The 24,317-nt window shown below is 36.7% G+C and overlaps 1 protein-coding gene across 1 annotated transcript in view; it reads left to right on the top strand.

The window, feature by feature from the left end:
* Positions 1–554: 554 nt before the first annotated feature.
* Positions 555–24,317, top strand: part of LOC124353983 — a 35,768-nt gene continuing 12,005 nt past the window's right edge. The window contains exon 1 of the mRNA XM_046804085.1: positions 555–901. Coding sequence (XP_046660041.1) covers positions 657–901 — 245 coding nt within the window. The 5' untranslated portion in view covers positions 555–656. The remainder of the gene's footprint in view (positions 902–24,317) is intronic.

Genomic DNA, 24,317 nt, shown 5'->3' with positions numbered 1-24,317 from the left:
AAACACTTCAATAAAACTCTTTTTATTTTTGTGAGGCCTTTCGTGCTTAAGCAATACATCATCAGACCCACACAAATGAATAAAAAGTTATCTGTTTACCAATAATCTGTAAAATTTGTATTTTACATCGTTTTGGAGGATAAAATGTCCGTTAGGTAATGAAGAAACATTAAATCGTTTGTTATTTGAGTGCCTACAGTATATATAATTTAGGGATGAATGTTTTAAACACACCACGAGTAAATATTAAAATAGATTCAGAAATAGACCTTTATTTAAATTATAGAAAGAGAAAATAAAATAAAGTTGAGGAACACATTTGCAATAATAATAATACACTGGTACACAATTTAATAATTAATTTATGTGACTAACAGTTAAGAAAATTCTAGACTTGAAATAAAAAAAATATGTATGTGTATTTTTATACAAACTTTAAAGCATTATTTAACTTTATACTTTTTAATGGTTCAACATAACCACAAAATGAACTTCGAGGTTTCTTGCATAAATCCCAAAGTCTGTATTTAGCAAACCAGAAAAAAACCGTGTACTTACGCCGCGCCGATTATTTAGCTAACGGCTAACCTAAACATTCTGTCTTGTTCTGTTAATTATTGTCACTTTGATTTGCAATTAATAAAATCAGTAAACAAATGGCTACAGTGCAAAATTATGCTCTACGAGAGTTTGTTGGCAAAGTTGTAGAAATTTTACCTAAACACAAAGCCATAGTTCAGTTTCAGTTAGATAATAAAACTGAGCGTGCCCTATTGTGGTACTATAAATTGAAAGTTAATGGTCAATCATTGCCACAAGAAGGTTCTATTGATGAGTACCTCGAGAAGGGTGCTTCTTTGAAGTTTTTGTGTCATAACTTTGATGACAGTGGAGTTGACAGGTATGTGGGTTGTATAGGTGTAAGGAATCTGTCATTGGGTACTTTTGGGGTAGGGTATGATAAGCGGACCCGGTTTTTTTACATCGAAGAATGTAACCATCGATACCTTATATTCACATCTCAAATCCTGGACTATCAATCGATAGAAAAGTAACTATAGTCCTCAATAACAATCATATGTTTTAAATTAAAATATGAATTTAATATTTGCAGTGGTCAAACAATTATAACCAAAATTAGGAAAACTGAAGATGACCATATTTGCTCCTCTCACAGTTACACCCTTGTGTACCCTTGAGCACCGAGTGCCGGATAATCGCTGTCAGCGATCCCGCATTATATGCAAGAAATGCCAGAATCTCTGTTAGCGACTCTCCAGTAACGATTATATTGTATATAGTAGCCTATTTATCTAAATTGGCTCAATGACTATACATACGCATTCCAAATGCTTCAATGTAACTTTTGATGTAGGTTTTGTTGTATTCTGGCTAGATTCTGATTTTTACGGCCGTTGTAAAGTGAGCGCGTCAGTCAAGTTTAGAATTGACCGCTACACGGACGAGCCGTCACGTGTTGTTTGTGCTGCTGTTTATTTCAAAATGATATTGAAAGTTTTTAGAGTGTAAATGGGTTTTTAGTGTTAGTATCTTCAAATTATTTTGTGGTAAATCTTAAGATCAGCGACTTACCGCTCCAATCGCCGTAATTTTTTGCATACTAACACAGGTTAACGTAATTTCACCGAAAAAAATAGTCCCGATTATCGCAAACATATAAAAACCAGTTTTTCGGCAGTACAATGTTGGCAATACAAAACACATAAATAACAAGACTACTATCAGACTAAAAACAATGGCCGACCATGTTCGTTTTGATGAGTTGACAGTCGTCACGTGACAAACAGGAAAGTTTCCGATTGGCCGGGCGGATCACGTGACCTATAGGATGGCTTCGATTGACCGCCAGACATAAACAAACAAACCCACATGGACAAGGAATAATATTAGTGAAGTTATTAACATGGCATGCGATGGTTCTTGTCACACGCTAAAAAGACACTAGCTTGCCTATTCCAAACTCAGATCACGCGATGCTTGCTCGCTGCGCAGCGCTTTGCGCTGCTTGCTCTTTTCGAAAAAAATTAACTCGAGCTTGCAAAGTCCAAGCCCAGATCACGCCATGACTGCTTACACACACACAACTCAGGCAGAACTAACGCAGGTTTCATCACAGGCAAAAGATAAGCGGCGCGCGTTTATCACTGATAAGATAAGACGAGTTTATACTAGAAGTAGTACCTGGACTACTGCCCTACGAACTAATAAGACCAAAAAAACGAATAAATGTACTGTCAGTCAGGTTTCTTTTAATTTAATTTTTTTTAAATTTTTTTGGGGGGGAGTAAACGGCTACGGCGATAATCGGGACTATTTTTTTTTTCAGTGAAATTACGTTAACTTGTGTTAGAATGCAAAAAATTACGGCGATCGGAGTGGTAGTCGCTGATCTTAAGATTTGCCTATTTTGTTTTTGTATGTTGTTCTAGTCTGTGTGTAAGTAGAACAATGCCGCGAGTTACGGCGATCGTAAGCAGCTAGTACTTTACTAAATACGTTTGTATAGTTTTTATGTTTTTTGTGTTTGTTCAGTGATATTTATAAACAATGAGTCGTAAAAACATTGCTGACAATGAAGACCTAGTATTGCAGGCATTAGATTTAAGCATTATCAGTGTCGACAATACACTCTAGTTTTATAGTGGTTCATATTTTCATATTTATTTTCCAAACTTTATTTATAAGTATAAAAAAACTTTATATGTCTTTTTGTAAAGAATTAAATGGAGTATAAGATAGAGTAACTAAAAGTGAAAAAATAAAATATTTCAATAACACTAAGTTGTGTTAAAATAAAAACTAAATGTTTTTGCTCATAAAGTTTTTGTTAATGATTTTTTTTATTTGTATAAAAACGTTAAATAAGTGATCAATGTATTATATGTATTTAAAGAAACTATATTTATCTAAAAAAAAAAAACAAAAACCTAAGACATTATACTTATAAATAAATTTGTTATGAATTTTTAACCAGATCCTTGCAGAATCAGGCATTTTCGCTCGGCATTTTATGCATACCATATAGCAAAACGCTGCGGCACTCAAAGGGTTAAAGCAATGACGTGTAGTTTTCTAAAACTGACTGCCATTTTTAATAATCAAATTTTACTTATATCAAATTGAAATATTACCTTAGGTATATTATTTTTAAGTGTTTACAGCTGTTGATATTGATTATTTAAGTTAATTGTTCAAAATAGTTAATCAGTATCAGTTCATTATATCAATGGTTATGATTAAGTAATATCGATATTATGTTTGCCAATTTCGATATAAAAAATCAGGTCCGCTTATCGTACTCTACCCTAGTTTTGTATCCAATATTAAAATATGGTTTTATAATGAACCTTTAATTTTCTTTAAACAATAGGCCTATTACAAATCCAAATATGAAATTCATGGGGGAGTGGCAAATTCATTATTTAATGAATATGTATACTCACGTATTTTAGCAAGTTACATTACTAAAATGTTACAATCGCCCTGCTGAACAAAATATAGACTAAGGAGATACAAATTTAAAAATGTAACGCATTCAAAGTGGGACTAGAGCTTTGTAAGTTTGTACACACACCACACACACATATGTGGTTTTAGAGGGTGGGAATGACAAATAACATTGTTTTATGAGTATATTCATAAATAATCAAGTTTTTATTTTTTATTGTTCTGTTGTGTGCTGTGTGTCCCGATATCTGTGTACTTCAATGTTATCTGCGGCCAATACTGTGACTGCACTTTAATAAGCGGCGCCGCCAACACAATTGAAACATGATTATCAAATCATTGATACTCATGACTATCTAAAATTACAGACATTATCGCTCAAAATTAATTCAAAGTAAAATGGTGTTTGTAAATTAATTCAAAGTGAAATTATTCACTTGGTTATTGACTAATGGTAGCAACAATGATGTAGTGTGTTCTTTGTTTCATAAGGAGTCAGACACATTTATCCTTGAAAATAGTAAAAGGTAATTACATTTTATTAATTTGTTTGAAAAATTTTATAAATATATACAGTTTTTTTAATTTATTATTAATATATTAATTTTTAACATTTAAAACCAGCAGAACTTTATTAATAATGTATCAACTAATTTTAGTAATTTTAATCCGAGCGAATTGTGTTTATCTGATTGTTTCATCGGGCACATTCAAAGTCTGTGTTTAACCTTTAACACGTTCAAGCCCAGCCCTTTTTCCAGGTATAGCACCTGGAATCCCAAACTTATTTTTTTAGCTTATTGTATTCGTGTAGCATTACAAATATAGAATATAATCACTAAAAGAAAAAAAATCGTGTTTTTGGTATATCAAATGCTTTGACGCCACTGTGGCGTCATCGGTGCTAATGGTGTTGCCACGTGTTACACTGACCAAATATTTCCGTTTAAATTCTTGATACATACAGGCTTTTATATTATAATAACTCTGATAAATAACATCATTTTTGTAGATTAAATTATACTTTTTGCGTAAAAAGTACTATGATGCCACCGTGACGTCATCGGTACTAATGTTTTTGACTTGCATCATACTTACCAAATAGTTGTGGCTTGAAACTTGTGATAATATGTACTGGCTTTTATTTACTAACAATATCAATAAATATCACATTTTTTATAGGTAAAACATTATTTTACATTAAAAGTTTATGATGCCAAAAGCTTATGAAAGTAATACCTGAAAAAGATTTAGGATTGGCAGTAAAACGTATAATTATTAGGCAATATTTCAAGTACGCAGAATACATTGCGTAAAACATAACTATTGTTTTTTTATATATTACTTATAAAATATCTGCTTATACCACTGTTTGGTGACTGAAATCAATCAAATCAAATCAAATACCTTACAATAACAGATTATTGAGATGAATGAGGCGCATTGCTACAATTCAAATTCAAATGACTTTATTTGTATTATATATACAAAAGGGCGAATTTAGGGCCATAAGGCCCTGTCTTACAATTAACCCTAATATAATAATATAGAACTTAAGTCAAATAAAACTACTACTGTACATTTAAAATAAAACAAAATTATATAATAAAGGTATCTTTAAGAATTTAGTATACATACATTCATACAAAAAATTCATACTCACATTCACTAGCACCCTATCCGTCCTCCAAAACCTACCCCAACTAACCCGTCGCTGACATCGTTTCTAGCAATTTAGCTCTCAGTAAGGCTGCAAACCGATTTCGACTCCCTACTGACTTAATATGGTTAGGAAGGGAATTCCAAGCTCGACAAGCAGTAACGACAAATGATTTGTTGTAAGTTGAGGTTCGATGGCGGGGAATAAGAAGCATTGATGAGGCCATTCTTGTCTCTCTTGCGCTCGTTTCAGAGATCAATTTGAATTTGTCAGCCAGATATATAGGCTCTCCAGAGTTAAGACTAGAATACACCAAAATAAGAATTTTTAATAATCTTGTATCGGCCAATTTTAGAATGGAATTTTGAATATAGATATGTGTTATATGATTGTCACGTCTTAGATCAAATACAAAACGTAAACAGTAATTTTGGCATCGCTGCAATTTGTTAGCCAGATCCACAGTCATGTCATTGATTATAGAGTTACAATATGAAAAATGAGGAAAAATCAGTGTTTTTACCAGTAAAAGTTTCACACGTTCTGGCAAGAAGTGCTGCATCCTCTTTAGTGAGTGAACTGAAGCAAACACCTTTTTACAGATGCCCACAACAGCATCACACCATCCAAGAGTTGTGTTCATAGTTAGACCCAAATTTTTTACTTTGTCACAGTACGGAAGAGAAACGTTGTTTACAGTGATTTTGGGCATATTATTTGTGTCTATATAGTTCTTTAGTCGTGAGTGAGAGATGACAATTGTTTGGGTTTTGTTTTCGTTAAGCTTCAGTCCGTGTTTCGTTGTCCATTCCACAAGTTTTTGAATGTCAAAGTTTATGTTGCGTATTGTCGTTTGTATATCACGGACCCCACAGTGGGCGTAAATTTGTAAATCGTCAGCGTAAATGTGGTATCTAGTGAATGTAAGTACTGTACAAATGTCAGTTACGTAGAGTAAAAATAAAAGAGGTCCCAGTATTGAACCTTGCGGCACACCACCAGTGAGAATCCTGTAGTCAGATACTTTGTCAGCCACACTTACACACTGCCGCCGATTCGAGAGATAAGATTTAATCCAGGTAATACTAACCTCGGAAAATCCTAAAGCACGCAGCTTTCTTAACAACAAGCCGAATATAACACAGTCAAATGCCTTGGAGAAATCAAACAATGCCATAATAGTGCACTGACTTCTATCCATCGCTTGGCGAATGTCATCAGTAACACTGAGAAGTGCCGTTTCAGTGCTATGATTTGATCGAAATCCTGATTGAAACTTATTCAAAATATTATTTTCTTTTAGGAATATTGAAATTTGACAGTGCACTATTCTTTCCAAACCCTTTGAGAGAGCAGGGAGAATGCTGATTGGTCTGAAATATTTTGCTTCAGTGGGAGAAGAAATTTTATTTGTTGGACGGATAAGGGCAGACTTCCAATGTTCAGGAAAAACTCCAGTGGTTAAAGATTTGTTATATATAACAGTCACCACAGGAAGCACAGCATAAAGGATCTTTTTCAGCATCTTAATAGATATTTTATCAGTTCCGGTGGCATTACTTTTAATCCTGTTTATAGCTCGTAGAGTGTCAACCTGGAGAATATGTTGAAATATGAATTTCTCATATGGGAAGATGGGTGGAGGTTGGTTGTCTAGTTCTTGCAGAAATGATTCAATAGCATTTGGATTAGTTGATTGTGATGCAGTAATAAAAAAATCATTAAGTTCGTTTAATGGTATATTGCAGTGAATATCCATTTTCCGCTTGCCCATACCTAAAGATTTAACATTCCGCCACATTTCGGTGGATGAGGATCTTTTATCAGGAAACAAACTGTGAATATATCGCAGCCGAGAGTTACGAAGGTCCTGTTTAACTCTATTGCGGAGCTGACGATACTGAGCGAGGATGTTTGGGTCATTAGTTCTACGAGCTCTGCGGTACAAAGAGTCGCGCTGAGCCATACGACTGCGTATAGCAGGTGTTAACCAGGGGACGGGGCGCTTCTTAGAAACTCTCCTTGTAATTAATGGAGCGTGCTTATCATATAGACCCAGAACAAAGGAATTAAACCTGTCAACCATTTCATCGACTGTTTCAAGGTGGGTAATGGACTCCCAAGGCGTATTTGCAACATCACAAGCAAAAGAACATTCATCAATATTTTTAAAATCTCTGTAGGTTATAAACAAAGACTTAACACTAGGAGTTTTAGTTTTTAGAACACAGTATATGAGGTCATGATGTGAGATGCCAGGGACTGGAAGCTGCCCATGAAGGAGGACCTCGGAAGGATCACTGACCACCATAAGGTCGAGTAGGGTATGGAAAGTAGCAGTGTGATGTGTGGGATTCAATGGCAGTATAGTCAGATTGCACGAGTCAAACATAGTAGTCAGTTGATTGTAGTCATAGTTGCGTCTAGTCATTAGAAGGTCTGTGTTCAGGTCCCCCATCACCAAGACACGAGTGTAGGTCGGCATGTAGCGCAAGAGAGCATTTTCGAAATCGACCATGAATCCTACCCTCGGAGGCCGGTAGCAGATCCCTAACAGGTGGTGCTCATAACCTGGAAATAAAATTTCAACTAGCATAAATTCAGGCTTAGCTGAATACTCAGAAGGTGAGGAATATAAAAGTTTGTATTTCAAACCCAACCGCACATAAAGCGCAACTCCACCGCCTTTTTTATTAATCCTGTCATTCCGCAAGAGTGAAAAACCAGGGAGCGCTACTTCATGAGACAAAACTACCGGCTTAAGCCAAGTCTCTGAAATACCTATTAAGTCAAAATTATTATACCGGAATATTGAATTGACCTCATCAATATGTCCTAGAAGGGATTGGGAATTTATGTGACCAATTTTGAGATGTTTTGGATAGGGATCGAGGCGGGCAGAGAGAATGTCGGCTGTGGAGGGAGAGGAAGGAGCCGTCACCGTGTTACAACCATCACTGTGAGGGTCAGTCATACTGGTCCCTCAGCCACGACGCAGCGACGAGCCAGCGAGGAGCAGACCCCAGAGGACAGAATAGCGCGCGCACGCACGCGCGCACACTCACACACACAAAAGCATGCACACACACTCTCTCACACCCGCACACACACACGCACATACAATACTCAAACACAATCAATTCATTTTTGTACGACAAATTTATCATTGTCATTGAAAAATTCAGCTCCTTTGCATAAAAATACAACTAACACTCATTAAAGTATATGGTTTACACTTGTTAAAGTACATTTTATACATTCACTGTTTTGTAATAACTCTAAAAACACACAATTGGAATATATGGAATAATTGAATATGTTATGTATTGCTATTTAGAAGAAGTTCACGTATTTGTTCACATCACACTGTAAAACTGCACAAAACAAGCTCCCACGCACAGACCAGGCTGTCCCGGACATTTGGTACAGTAGAAGATCGTGTCTTTCCTCTTCGCTTTTCGTAGATACAAACAGCATCTCTTTCGTAGGGTCCTTCCACTAGGAGCAGCAGGCATCTTAGATGCAAAATGCATTCCTGGAGTTGGTTGGATGTCTACTCTCATTCTTCGATTTGAAGAGACATAATCAGGTGGTAGTAGTTGTTCAACCACACACAAGCGATAGTCATACAGAGACAGACACTGTAATCCAGAATGGCTCTTGAACATCATGTACAAATTCACCACCATCATTTCAATGATGTGAATGCCAAGGTTTTTGTACCATCGTGTGGTTCTTCGTGTGACAGGGTAATAAGCTAGCATCTGATCTTGACGATCAACTCCTTTCATGTACTTGTTGTATCCAACTATAGCTGTGGGTTTCATTATAGTTTCATCTCATTTATTCTTACACTCTTCCATGTTAAGAACATACTTACTTACTCCCATGGCCATGGATACCCTAGGTGGTATTTGGCCTCGCCAACCAGCTGCCTCCATCTCTCCCTGTCTTCACAATCCCCCTGACCCGCTCTCAATTTCCGCAAGTCCTTCTCCACCTGGTCCTTCCAGCGATTTTTGGGTCTACCTCGAGGTCTTCTTCCAACTGGATTGTGTTTCCAAACCTCTTTAATCAATTTATAATCCTCCCTCCTCATCACATGGCCTGCCCACCGAAGTCTCCTGCTCTTTGCTTCTCCTACAACGTCTGGAGATTGAAACATCTCTCTGATTTCTTGGTTGTGCCTGATTCTCCATCCATCTCCATCTCTAATAGGTCCGAAAATTTTCCTCAAAATTTTATTCTCGAATGTAACCAATTTCTTTTCTGCCTGTTTATCTATAATCCATGTCTCTGCTCCATAAAGAAGAACTGGTCTTATATATTCTTAATTTTGTTTTGTAAGACAGTAATTTGTCAAGAACATGCTCTGTTGAAATAAAACGTACATCTCTTTTGTCATGCCATTTACCAATTGCAACTCCATCAGCGTAGTAGCATGTTACCTCCCCACGTGCGAGCTTGGTCTCTACAACCTCGGAAGGTGTATTTTTGCGTTTAGCTCTGATGGTTCCTGTAGTGTAGGTTTTCCGGTCAAGTAGCTCTTTAGACAAGTCAAAGCTGTTATAATAATTGTCCATGTATACCGCAGTCCTAAGTCAAGCCTATCTTGCATAAGATGCAAGACCACAGTTTTTGAATGACCGACACCTCCAAGGTCAAAATCATTGACTCCGGCATATACAGCAAAGTTGATGACAAGTCCATTTGGATCTGTCAGTACATATAGCTTTATACCATATTTATGTCTTTTGTTCTTGATGTACTGGCGGAAAATTAGTCTTCCCCGCCATAACACCATAGACTCATCAATGCACAGTTCCCGCCCTGGTTCATAAATAGCTTTCATAGTGTTGTTAAAGTGATCTACAACCGGCCTAATTTCGTAAAGTCGGTCATCTGGTACTGGCTCTTCACCAAACGGATTGCGAGCAAAATGCAAGCATTGCATAATAAGCAAAACCCTATTTCGGCTCATATAATGCTTGAAACATGGAATGTTGTAAAGTCTATGAGTCTTCCAATAGTCATGCTAGGGCACTGAAGAGCACCCATATGTAACAATAGGCCCAAAAATATTTTTACTTCCTCCTGGTCAACATCGCTCCAAAGTTTTATTGAAGAGTGAGGTCTTTGATCGGTAGTTGCCATTATGTACTGAACTTGAGCATTTATTTCAGTTGTAAGCAGGTCAAGAAACTCGTCATTTATAAAAAGTCTAAAAAAATCTAAAGGTTCTGCATTATGTTGCATTTATATTTTTAGTGCTTGTTTAGAAACATAATCCAAGTTTTTCATTGAGGAATTATCATTAGTCCACTGAACAGCAGGGACAACCATGCGCCTAGTACGCCTTTGTGCAGTATTTTGTGGGCTTGGTAAATCATGTGGCTGTGAAGCAGCAAACTGTTATTCTATATCATTTAGCTGTGTTGGGGGGTTACACTGAGTAACCCGGAAGTAGAGGCAACAGTACTCACAGACGTAGTAGACTTAGTTTGTTGTAGCGACGGTGACCTAGAAGAATCAGACCCGCCGGCATTGTCTGGCAGTGGTGTTGAAGAACAAATTGATCGTCGGGAAAGTCAATGTCAAAATCACTCACAATGTTTTCGTCTTCAGTACTCTCCGAGCTTAGGCTACCATTCAATATACTATTCAATGTATCGTCAGAAATGGTTTTCCTAGTAGATAGTGTAGACGGTGAAGGGTCAATGGTAGAAAACGTAAACTATTCACTTCACTAATAATAATACACAGCCAAGTAAGAATTGCGTTTCATAACCTCAAACTCACTCATCTCCCGAATAGCAACAGTGAAAGTGAGAAAACAGCGGGAAGCCGAGACAGCAAAAATAATATAAACGTGTGAGAAACTGGCGGGAATCGCGTCTGACTAGAAATCAGCTGTTACTCAAGTTGTAAACATTATAAAAATTAATCAATACTTTGAAGACTGATTCCTGGAAACCAAGGTTGATTTGGTATTCTTCGACATCTAAATAAACATCTAATATAGCGAGAATGACGATTATTTAATAATTAGTAATTCATTTGGCGGCTTAAAATTACCCCTGTACTTGACGCCACCGTGGCATCGTCGGTACTGGCAGTGTGACATACGCACAATGCCACCGTAGCGTCACCAGGATTGAACGTGTTAAACTGATAGTAAGAAACTCCCCGAATAATACACTGGTTTTTGTCCTTGCGCAGCATATTTGTGGTAATTTTTTTAAAATATGTGTTAAATGCTAAGTAATAAGTTCAATATATACATTTTTTGTTAGAAACCAGACAAGAGTGTAAAATAGTACAATTATGTACTTACTATAGAGTGTTGTTATTTTATTTGTACATAAATTGAAAAATGTGTATTGTAAACTTTTATTTTCTAAGTTTCACTCCAAGTCACTGTAACATTACTTGAGATAGTAAGATACTGTAAATGTAAAAAATATACACTGTTTTGTAGTGAACAATAAGATTATAACATATATACACGTATTTACAACACAAAAAAGTTTTTTGAAAAATGTAAAGTATGTACTACTTTTTTGCAGTACGTGTATTTACAGTAGTGTGTTTGATTAATTCTTTGGGCAAGAAGAATATCAGATGATGATGAATTGTTTTCACTGTCACTATCAATTTTCACCTAACTCACTTTTTACTGGTTTATAATCATCCAGACTACCACAATATCAAATTTGAAGCCACAACGACAATGAAATAATCAATAAACATAATGAAATATTGTTGGTGTTTAGAGTGTTAGCACATTCAGTGGTGGACTGGTATTCTTTCTGCCGTGAAGTTTATTTCCACCATATTTTGATGTCCTCTAAGAAAATTGGTGGTCCTCTGACAGTAGTTGAAATTGATAAGGCCAAATTTGGAAGAAGAAAATACAATCGCGGCAGAAGAATTCAGGGACTGGGTTTTCGGAGGTATCGAAAGGCAGAGCAGGGAATAATTGTCCCTGTAGAGAAACGCCATAGGGATACCCTGCACAGATTATAAAGGAATGGGATCTGCCAGGTACAACAATAGTAAGCGACTGTTGAAGGGCTTATAACTGTATCTGCAACGAGCGATTTAGACTCCTATCCATCAACCATACCATAAATTTTGATGGTCCAGATACCGGTGCCCATAACAACACAATTGAGAAACACTGGCATAAAGTGCAGGCAAATATACCTCGTTATGGTGTCCATGGTGACTATATCATTGGGTACCTGGCAGAATTCCTTTTCAAGGCTAAATACTCCCACCCACAGGCTCCACCATTTATTTGTTGCTGCCACTAAGCTCTACTCACCAACACAGTAATGGTAAATGTTCTCTATTACTGTCCATTCATATATTAACATTGAGGTTTTACATGATTTATCATGTTTTTTAACATTGGTTAAATTTGTTTGCACTATTAAAAAATATTTATTTCTTATCAGCACCTCTAGAATTTGATATTTTAGTGATAGCTACTCTCTTAAAAGTTTTCTTTCGTCGACATCAGCACAAGCAGCACCCAATAGCACCTTTGTTGGAGGCACTCTTGTCAACCCGATAACAAATTAATTCACAGATCTAAATTAATAAATCATCGTTCATTTGGGTAAAAATTCTCCCCATTTCAGTATTATTGCTAATTGACGTATCTATAGATGGTGGTACATCGGATGACGTTAGTATGAGGTTGAATCATGGTCACAAAAGAGCACATGACGCCCTACGCAGATGTTCAACAAGGAAATATTACTCCGTGCATGAAAATTAGTTTCATTTTTAATATTCTACAAATTTGTCATTTCCATCCCATGAAACCTGTATTATTTTTATTATTATGTTCTGGGGGACAATAGTAATAGGTAAAAAAAATCAGTTTTTGCCATTCCGGCTGTTAACTTTATAATGACATAAATGTTAATTTGTGGTTATATTTGTGTACTGTGCTTCTTTTTATATATGATTTTCAGTATTATATGCTACCGATAGCTTGTCTGAGTGTTCTGTAGCAAAAAAGCTTAGTAAAGCATCAACAACTATCTCGTGAAGTAGCTTTCACCATCTCATGGATTACAGTCACTTGATCGTGGAGCGTTAACTCTAATACCATCAAATAGTTTTTAAAGTTATTTACGTGTTTTATTATGAATTACTTGAGCAGTGACAGTTTTAGAAATGGTGTGTGTGTGTGCATGCGTGCGTGTGTGTGTGTGTCAGAAGTCAGAAAAACTTTATTCAGTAATGGTTTGCATTTTTACATTGTTTAAATTCCCAAGCATCGCGTAGGACGCGTGCGGGATATCACATTGCACATCGTAAATATCACCTTATATTATTATATTGGCAGTCCAAACAGTGTCACTTAACTATTTATAAATAATTTTCAGATATACACAACATTCCGTAGGCAGTCAAAAGTATCATCAGAATTCATTAAATAATCATTATGTTAAATAAATAAACATCCATTACAGTGCTATAACAATTTCAAAAAATACAGACAAAAAATATTTACAACAAAAATAATATAAGAAATAATAAATATATACATTTAATGCATTTAACAAATTATGTTAACAAACCATACTTTAACAAACCCCAAAGTATACTCCCCTCCCAACCACGCACTGATACTACTCCACATTTTACTTACTTTTTAAACATAATAAATATCAATAACTAAAGCTATGTACATGTAAATAAATATAGTAAAAAACAACACATATTACATTGATTGAAACGGTTGTGGAGGCTGAGTTCACATAAAAGTTAAATAAATATAATTAATATCAACATAGCAACTAAAAAAAATATATGGTTGGGAGTAAATAATAGTATAGCAATAAATAACAATAAAAACAATAAATAACAATAAATACAATAAATAACAAATACAACAACAATAATAATAATATTAAATAACAATAAATACAATAAATAACAAATACAACAAATTAAATGATCTTTATATAAAAAACAAGATTAAAAATAAATAATATAAAGATTCTGAATAACTACGTATCTTTAAGGCAGTTCCAGGATAAATTCTCTGACTTTCATTTTAAATTTGGGTTTGTTTGCAAAAATAATTTCGTGCGTGCGTGTGTAGACAGTAGACAGTAGACAAATGCTTTATTCAAAGAAAGTTTACAATACTTTTTAACATTCCAAGAGCTCACAGAGCTTGCGTGGAAATACTATTAATGCTAGAAAAAAAAAAAAAAAAATATATATATATATATATATATATATACAGCATACATTATTAGTTGTCAGCCAGTTCCCAGTTTCCAGTTTAAAAGTCTTTTTATGATTATTAGTTCGTCACCATATTAACACTTTCAATATTCAACAAAGTAACAACATGCATTTTTTATGTATAACAGAACATGTATCTGAACAGTAAATTCTGTGACAAAATATCTATCTAACTGCCAATTTTAACAGAAATATCAACAATAAATAAAATACTATAAAAAATCAACAATACATTTTTAACGCTATATCTAATAAAAAAAAATCTACAATAAACAAATACAAATCAACAATAATATACAGTAAACAAATACAGATCAACAACAATATACAATAAATTCTAACAGAAATATCAACAATAACCGTACATAAGGAAGGATTGGCAGACCTGGTCTGTCTGAATAGTCAAGTATTTGTATCGCTCTGTATTTAAATGCTTTTTATTAATTTTTCACTGACTGCTGATGATAGTGAGTGCCTCTGGACATTTTGATTAAACCTTGACGTGATTATTACTCGAGCAGTTATCATCAGAGCTTATTGTAAGTAATGTAAATGTTGAAACATTGTCACTAACAAGAGAGGCCGGCTGACAAGTAGCGGACTTGATAGCTGTTATCAGGCGGACTGCGCATCTGATCTGAGTCGCTGCCTACTGCCGGGAGAAGTCCCACTAACAATTCCCGCCCGTTGTAGTCTACAAAACTCTAGCTGCGTCGCGGAAGGATTGTCTTGGCGCCTTCAATTTTACACAGACTATTAATAAGCTTGCCTGCATACAAAACATTGCCCAGTATTTTCAGGAGTGATTTCTAGTCTTAAAAATTACATAATTTATAATAGCTTACATTTGTTGATTTGTTGTGTTCAATGTTTAATTGTTATTAGCTACTATATTTATAATTTATTTATTGTATGTTTATTTGTTATTCATTTCATAATTAGATGTTCTCGCTATTTATTGTGGGTTTTGTTTGAATTTAAGTACTAAATTAATTAATATTATCCCTTTGACGTTTATTGTTCCAGACTTATTTTTATCTTAAGACATAATATTTATTTTAGTTGTAAGTCATCTTTTAGTCAGACCAAGTAGTTGTATTTAAATATTAATCATAGTAAACAAAATGGCGCCTCTGTCCAGATCTCGTGAACTGCTCTCTTTCATTGACGGGCTCTTCTTCATAGATCAAGAAATTATTGACTTAGCTTCAGAGTTTTACAGTGAACTCAAGGCAATGATTGCAAATTCTGGTGAAGACGCAGTGGAAAAATTGGGTCCACACATAACCTCACTTTTGAGCAAATTAAATGACATTTCTAAAGCTAATTCCAAGTTAAAGTCTGAAGTTGGTTCTATACAGGGCAAACTCACATCTGCTGAGGATAGATGTAAGAACCTTGACATCAGTTTTAAAGACAAATCTGTAGCTTGCTGCGAAATTGAGGATCAGTTTGAAACTGAACAATTATCTCACTGTAAGACCGAAAATTTAAGGCTTCGTAGTATGCTGGATGAACGTTTGGAAACTGATGTTTTAATTGCAGACTATGAAGCAAAAATAACGACTCTTTCAGCAGATCGAAAGAACCTTCTAATAACACTGGAGGTGCTGGAGGCGGACGTGAAGTGCCTGCGAGCGGAGCTGAGGAGGGCTGAATCCCGAGCCAAGCAGAGACGATCTTCGGTTGGAGATGACATCTTGACGGAGCTGTCCATGTCGGAAAAGATCTGTAACCAGGCATCGACTTCCACTGTTTCTCCGAGTAATCCAGGGCCGAGCAAGCAAGTCTACAGCAGAGTGGACCACCCTGCAGCAGAGTGGACCACCCTGCCACCACACCTCCAGCACCCTCCATCAGCACAGACACACACATTGCCTGTCACAGAGAGTTCAACACTGTCTTGATTGTAGGAGATTCTCACCTTAGACATTCAACCAAGGACTGTGAGATGAAAGGTGCTTTTGTGGAGTGCCGCCCGGGCGGAAAAATAGTTGACATTAAAAGTGTTCTGTTAGGTTATGTAGGTGTAAGTTTAAATGTTATTTATTTGCATGTAGGATGTAATAATCTTAAAAGGAGTTATCGGGGAGGTCCAGGCTATAATGGAGGTCACAGAAAGCGCTAGGCTCTTCACAGCATGGCGGAGTTGCTGTTTGTGGCTAAGACCCATTTTCCTGGAACAAAAATAGTTCTTAACAGTGTCTTGATCCGACGAGACATAGGGTATAAGGCCTTGTATGATTTCAACGCTCAACTTGAAGTCATGTGCATCAATTTTGGCGTTGAATTCGTCGAGGCCAATACCTGTGTTAGTCGTAGGGACCTCTTACGCGATGGCGTTCACTTCAACCGAAGGGGCGCATCTCGCTTGGGAGGTCTCTTTGTGGAGACCATTCGTGGTGTACTGAAGTCGTCAGTTACCTCCCCTAGTGACCATGACGAGCCTGTCGTAACCTCTGGCCTGAGTCCGGACGCTGAGCAGGTTGACGGCAACCTTGGAGCTCCTGAGGAAGCTGATGCCTCTCAGTGTTCGGGAACCTTGCTGGAGGGGGGACGGGGACCGTCTCAGAATTGCGCATTTAAATGCGAGATCGTTAAACACACGTTTTGACGAGCTGTGTGCGTTGGTGCATGATTTTGATTATGACGTGTTTGCTGTCTCTTGAGACTTGGCTACATCCGGCCACGCCTTCAGATAACTATAACATACTGGGCTACACTATGCTGAGGAGGGATCGCACTATTGGTGTTCAGGGTGAGCACTCCAGCCAGGTCACTGGTGGGGGTGTTGCTCTGTACATTAAAGAGGGCATACCTTTTGATGTGTGTTCTCTCGGTGATGATGTCAATCCGGCATTAGAGGCTCTAAGTGTTGTGCTAAAGGTAAAAGGGTTGAGGCTCGGCCTATGTACGGTATACAGGCCTCCAACTGTGAGGTACTCCTACTTCACTGACTTGTTTCATTCCCTCTTTGTGAACTTGGCTGTTGGGGTCAACTCCATCATCTGTTTGGGCGATTTCAACATCGATCTCTCATCGAAGACTTGCAGCGAAGCAGTATATTTGCGCCGACTCTCGAAGGAAAACAATGCAGTTCAACTCATCAACGAGCCAACGAGAGTGACGAACACGTCAAGTACATTAATAGACCACATATTCGTGGATAGATCTGTTGAAGTTGAGAGGAGTGGCATTATTGATGCACCTAGCATTATGGACAAAAGAGGGGTGAAGATCACGGACCACAAGCTAATATACTGTGAGATATTTTGCAGAAAAGAAAAGAGAGCTGCCAAAATAATAAAATATAGAAGCTTCTCTAAGTTTGACATTGCTGAAGCTCTTAGAGAGGTATCCAGTGCAAATTGGGATAGCGTAATACAGATGCAAAACGTAAACGAAATCGAAGAGTTTATTACTGGCAAAATAATAGAAGTATTTGATAAGCAAGCTCCCATAGTATGCAAGAGGGTAACTAGAAAGAAATCTCCTTGGATGATTGCCGACTTGAAACAACTTATAAAAATTAAGAACCGAGCGAGAAACAAGTACGTAAAATCTAGAAACAGTGAAGATTGGACCAACTATAAAACCCTAAGGAATGCAGTGAACAACTTGGTATGGAGAGCAAAGAAAGAATTTTTCTCTGAAAAACTTGCTTCAAACAAAGACCCAAAGGAGTTTTGGAGATGCTTGAAAAGGTGTGATGTTGTAACCGAGACTACAAACAGAACTATACCACACAGCTTGGATATTAACGATATGAACAAATATTTTGTTGAAATGGATAATAGTATTGAAGCAAGTGAAGAACTAATAGAAAGATTGAAAGAGAACAGTAACAACAGTTCAGAGACTATATTTCAGTTTTCACCTGCAGACGATTAATGGTGTAAGAGCTGCAATGAATAGCATCAAGTCAAAAGCAGTAGGAATTGATGAAATATCTATAGATATGATCAAAGTTATGAGTCCGTATGCGCTGAAAGCTATAACGCATCTCATTAATGTATCTCTTTCATCGGGCGACTTTCCTGAACGATGGAAAAAAAGTATCGTTGTTCCACTTCCCAAGATACCTGCCCCTAAAAGTGTCCAGAATTTAAGACCAATTTCGATTTTACCTGCAATATCAAAGATTTTGGAGAAGGTACTAGCCAAATTGTAGAATACATTGAAGAAAACAAGGTATTGCCAAAAACTCAATCCGGCTTCAGGAAAAACCATAGTACTTGTTCGGCTTTAGCAAACCTGTTTAGTGATTTAATTGACTCTAAAGATGCAGGAAAAGTGCAGCTCTTTGGTATTACTCGATTTCTCTCAAGCATTTCATGCAATTAACCACGAGTTGCTGATAGCCAAGATGAAGTCCTACAGTTTTGGTGAAAATGTAATTGAATGGGTACAATCTTACATGAGTGGAAGAAATCAGGTGACAAGGTTGGGAAATGAGGACATCTTCTCCACTCTTCAGGCATCGAGGAGTGCCTAAGGGCAGTTGTCTTGGTCCTGTGTTGTTCAATCTGTACACTTCTGACGTCTGTGCAGAACTGCGACGTGCACCTGTACGCCGATGACTGCCAGCTGCACTTGTCTTATGATGCTTCCTTTGCCGAGGATGCTCTGTTTCGGATCAATGCTGACCTCAAGGCGATTTTCGCCTGGTCGTCTTCAAATGGTTTTGAGGCTGAACATAGACAAGTGTAGTGTGTTGCACATAGCACCACGTGATCTTGTAGAGACCCTGAGAGTGAGGGGTGTGGGTGTTGTGCTCGGGGGCGTGAGTTTGCAAGTCTGCAACAAGGTGAAAACACTGGGCGTCGTACTTGACAGTGAGCTCTCGTTCTCGATCATGTCACGCATGCTACTCAACGCGCCCTAGGGCGTCTGCGGGGTCTCAGGTTTAGATCTTTACTCCCTGAGTCTGCAAAAATTGCAGATAGTTCAGTCTTTGGTTTTGTCAGTATTTCTACTACTGCTATCCGGCTTATGGGAACAGTATTTCAAAAGGGGACATCGCCAGAATACAGCGAGTTCAAAACTCAGCTGTGCGTTTTGTGTTCTCTCTCCGCAAAATTTGATCATGTATCCTCCCATCGTGATGCTGCGAAACTTAATGCCGATGGAAGCGGTCTGTGGAGTACTGACTACTTGTATGGTCCACAAGATCCTAACCTTGAGGAACCCCAGTACCTTAAGGAGAGACTACTGTATCGGGATCAAGTGTCACAAAGGGTCTCTCGTCACGGAGGAAGTCTTCATCTTCCTAGAGTACATTTAGAGATCGGAAGGAAGAGTTTCTCCTATTTCGGACCAAAATTGTACAACGGCCTTCCCGATTGCCTCAAAAGTCTAGTCAACTTAGCTTCATTTAAGGAAAGTATTAAAACTAAATTATGTGAGTAGATTTTGTTCCTGTAAGTAGCCATTTAATAATGGTTCAATGATTTATTTGTATGTAGTATTTAATGTTAACTTAATTTAAATTATAGTATTTTGCGTATGTTGTAGAATTGACTTAAGTTGTTCTGTAAAGAAGTTTGTATACTTAGAAAGGCTCTAATAAAAAGACATTTTTATTTATTATTTATTTAATTATAATTAACATTTGATAAAATATATTTTTAATGTAAACAAAAGTTTAAAACAATTTACTAATATTATTAAAATTTGTAAATACACAAAATATATAAACTATGCTTTTGAGATGCAGACTAATACCATTATTAGATATTAATTTTGTTTTTGAGAATTGCGCTCTTAACTTTAATTTTAAAAACGAGGTTTCCCCCTCATTTAAAAATGTTGTTACCAAAGTGTACAATAATCTTGTTGAAATTTTCTTTTCCAACTAAACAAAAAACTGTCTTCTACAAAAATCTTATCTGAAATTGGGTGTTGAAATAGTAATGAATTGCGAAGTTTGCGTAGGGAGCATTATATTGTTTTAAGCTATATCTGCCAAAAAAACCAGTATGCTATGTATGCAAACAAACCAGTCAACAAATACAACTGATGATTAATTGTAAGATAATTATTCTGCAAAAATAAATTAGACATACTCTCTGATTTTTTAATAAGATGGATAGTTCTTATTGCAAACCTTTGTATCATTACAATAATTGATTTTAATACTGTAGGGTAAGTCCCCCCCCATAATGAATGATGCCATAACGACCTGTACTTTCGAACCAAGATATGTAAAGAGAATTTAAATGCTCCTTCCTTAAAAAGTTCCTTGTATAATATAAAGCATAATTGCTTTTGATTCCAAGTACTTCCACATGTTTATTCCACTTTAACTTACTATATCAATAAAAACGCCTAAATACTTAACTGAGTTCAAACAAATCCAATATTTTCACATGTACATTCATATAAGCATTGATGATTGTGACAGACCAATTGAAATTTCTAGCGTGAGATTATCTACATTACTTGAAGAACCAGAGAGCAAAATACACTTAGATTTTGAATTATATATCAAAAAGCCTGTTTAATATTAACCAATTTGAAATAACCTGTAGACCTCTAGTTATTTTAGCATAGCGGTTCACAGCTGAACACACACAGTAGCAGTATTGTCTGCATAAGCAAATATGGAAGAATTTAATGGAATGGAGTAGCGCATGTAAATTTTAGATCGCTTTAACACAGGTTTTGCAGAGTTGTGTTCGGTTGTTGATGATTTTCAATTTGTCTTGTTGGGGGTCTCTGGATTGGTTTGGTCTGAAGGGTCAGAAGCTATGTGTCTGTATTGCATATAGACCACCAGCTGCGCCATATTCTTGCATAAGTTCGTTTGATTCATGCTTTGTTTATTGACATGTCCACCCGAGGTAGACTCAGTGATTTTGTTGGGTGACTTGAATGTGAATTTCCTGGACAGGAGAAGAGCAGATGTGAAATACCTCGAGAAAAATTATTCAATCTTTGGGTCTTGTCCAAATAGTTAAAAAAAAAGTAAAGAATGTCTCATTTTACAGGCGAAGTTAGGGCTAAGAAGCCCTCTCTAACACTTAACCTGGGGACCAACGGCTTAAAGGTGACTTCCGAACCACCACCAATGGCCGGGCAGGCGGGCCGCTTGCAGTTAGGGAACCCACTCGCATCACTGAGAGTACATTGTCTCTTATTGACGTCATAATTGTAGATAAGAATTTTAATCCAGATGTAGGAATAGTCGACACCTCCAATATCTTGGAGCACAATGGTAAACGTATCACCGACCACAAGCTGATATACTGTGACGTGTTATGTGAGAAACTGAAATCCAAGGCTAAGTTCATTTCATATCGCAATTTTAGAGATTTTGATTATGAGAAGTTTATTGAGATTGCCTCTAGTTTTTGTTGGGAAGACATAATAACCCTGGAAGACGTGGATGACATCACTAATAATTTAACTTCAAATATTATTCAAATCTTTGACGTGTGTGCCCCTATGGTGCGAAAGAGAATAACCAGGAAAAAAGCTCCTTGGAGGGGACTCCAACCTGATTGACCTTACACAAAAGAAGAATAGGTGTAAAAATGTCTATCTTTCCTGAAAACCCAAGGAATTGAGACTCGAATACTGTAAGGCTCGTAACGCACTCAATGTGGCTGTAAGATTGGCGAAAAAGAAGTATTTCGCTGATAATTTAAACATAAAAAACACAAAGAAATTTTGGGCTACGTTGCGGGCTGGTGGATTCTGAATGCCAAATGAAGAAAAACCTCATCAATTTTCACCTAAAGAGCTGAATGACTATTTTTCAACCATGGGTTGTGGAAGAAACATAAGCATGGACAAACTGAGTTTCTTTAGCCAAAATATGTGTTGCAGGTGTAAATTCCCCTTTCACCTTTATGCGCGTGTTCTGAGCAAAAGGTGAGGGAGCTTATGAACAACATTTTAAGTACTGCTTTTGGCGTGGACGGAATATCCATTGCTATGGTCAGAGGCTTAAGCCCTTTTTGTATTGGAGCAATCACCCATCTAATCAATGTATCTCTAACTACTGGGAAATTTCCTTCCTGCTGGAAGGAGAGTGTAGTGATCCCTCTTCCGAAAACTAACAATCCTACTTCGATTTCTCAGTTTCGACCAATATCGATCCTCCCGGTCGGTCTCTAAAATACTGGAGAGGGTTGTGTCAGAGCAGATGGTCAGCTACTTGGAATCTGAGGATTTACTGCTTGAAGCACAATCAGGTTTTAGACAGGGTTTTAGCACCTGCTCCGCTCTTCTCAATGTCACTGATGACCTGCTTTCTGCTAGGGATAGGGGTTTTCAGAGCTTGATTACGGGATTAGACTTTTTCGCAAGCTTTCGATTCGGTTAATTTCGATTTGTTATTAGCTAAGCTTAAATTCTATCATTTTGACGAAAATTCAGTCCGATGGTTCTCGTCGTATTTATTGGGGAGAACCCAGCGAACAAAAGTTGATGGTCGGCTGTCTCCTGCGTTGCCCCCCGTTTTGTTGGTGTCCCGCAAGGTAGTTGCCTGGGGCCAATACTCTTTCTCGTATATACTGCAGACTTGAAAAGACCAGCTGGAGTTCTGCTCTCTTCATTGTTATGCAGATGACTCACAGCTATTATTGTCTTACAAATCCCTTTGGAGAGAGCAGAGGCTGTAGGGAAGATTAATTCAGATTTGGATAGGGTAAAGTCGTGGTCAGGATGATCATGGGTTTCTGCTTAACTCGGACAAATGTGCTGTTTTGCAGGTGGGTTCATCTCTGAACTGTCAACCACATGGTTGCATTAGTCAGTTAGTCACTTTGGATGGCAAACCTTTAGTTATGAACAGTTCTCTAAAAAATCCTTGGAGTTACTTTGGATTCCAATCTTGATTTGCGAACCATGTAAAATCTATATGTAACAGCGTTGTGACCAAACTGAAAACCCTTTATAGATGTGTGAAAGTACTGCCTGTGTCTTCTAAGCTAGAAATTGTCGCTCAATAATTTTTCCCACTATATCAGTGAATTTAGATTAAGCTCTAAGGTACTATCAATTGGAAATTGCTGTGACTTACAGACTGCCCAACTAATCCACAGGGTTCTTCAGACTGGCAAACCTAAATATCTCAGGAAAAAAACTTATTTTCAGGCATGAAATAAATTCTCGCAGTACTCGGCAGGACAGCCTACTTCATTTGCCTAGGGTCCGCCTAGAAATTGGCAAGAAAGGTTTTAGCTACTTTGGACCGGAAATATATAATGCTTTGCCCCCTCCTTTAAAGACCCTTAGTTATAGTACATTTAGAAATCATGTTAAAGAGATTTTTATATAATTTTATAAGTTAGAATAATTATGTAATTTTATATCATTCTAGAATAACTATTATTACCTGTAATTTATGTAATAATTACCTGTAAGTTATGAGAAAAGTTGTCTTTGTAAATCAGAGTCTTACTTTGAAGAACGCTTGCTAAATAAAGACGTTATTATATTATTACTCAATAAATCATTGATATAGATCAAAAACAGTAACAGGACCTGCCATCCCACCTTGCGTAACACCGTACCTAATATGCAATAACTCGCTGTACGTATTGTTTATTTTAACTGTTTGCTCAATTTCAAGTTCAAAAACTGTTTATTATTTATAATTTATTGAATAAATTTTAAATAATACAACTAAACAATTTTCTCCCAATGTGCAACATGTGCGTGCGGGAGTACAGTTGGTTTTAGAGCTTTTCTTATGTTTTAAATGCAAATATCAAGTTCAATTACTATAATACCACATACTAAGATTGTTTACTACTGTGAGGCACAAGCGGTACAGGCTAAGCAGTCTATATGCTTAATACAATTACTTGTTTCATACAACTATAACAAATATATAAAAATAAAATATACAAAATATAACAAATACAAGCATAACAAGAAAAAATAAATAGACAAGCACCATATCACA

This window comes from Homalodisca vitripennis, chromosome 2 (assembly GCF_021130785.1).
Source record: "Homalodisca vitripennis isolate AUS2020 chromosome 2, UT_GWSS_2.1, whole genome shotgun sequence".
Lineage (NCBI taxonomy): Eukaryota > Metazoa > Arthropoda > Insecta > Hemiptera > Cicadellidae > Homalodisca > Homalodisca vitripennis.
Note: the sequence above shows the minus strand (reverse complement) of the source record. Positions and strands in the feature narration are given on the sequence as shown.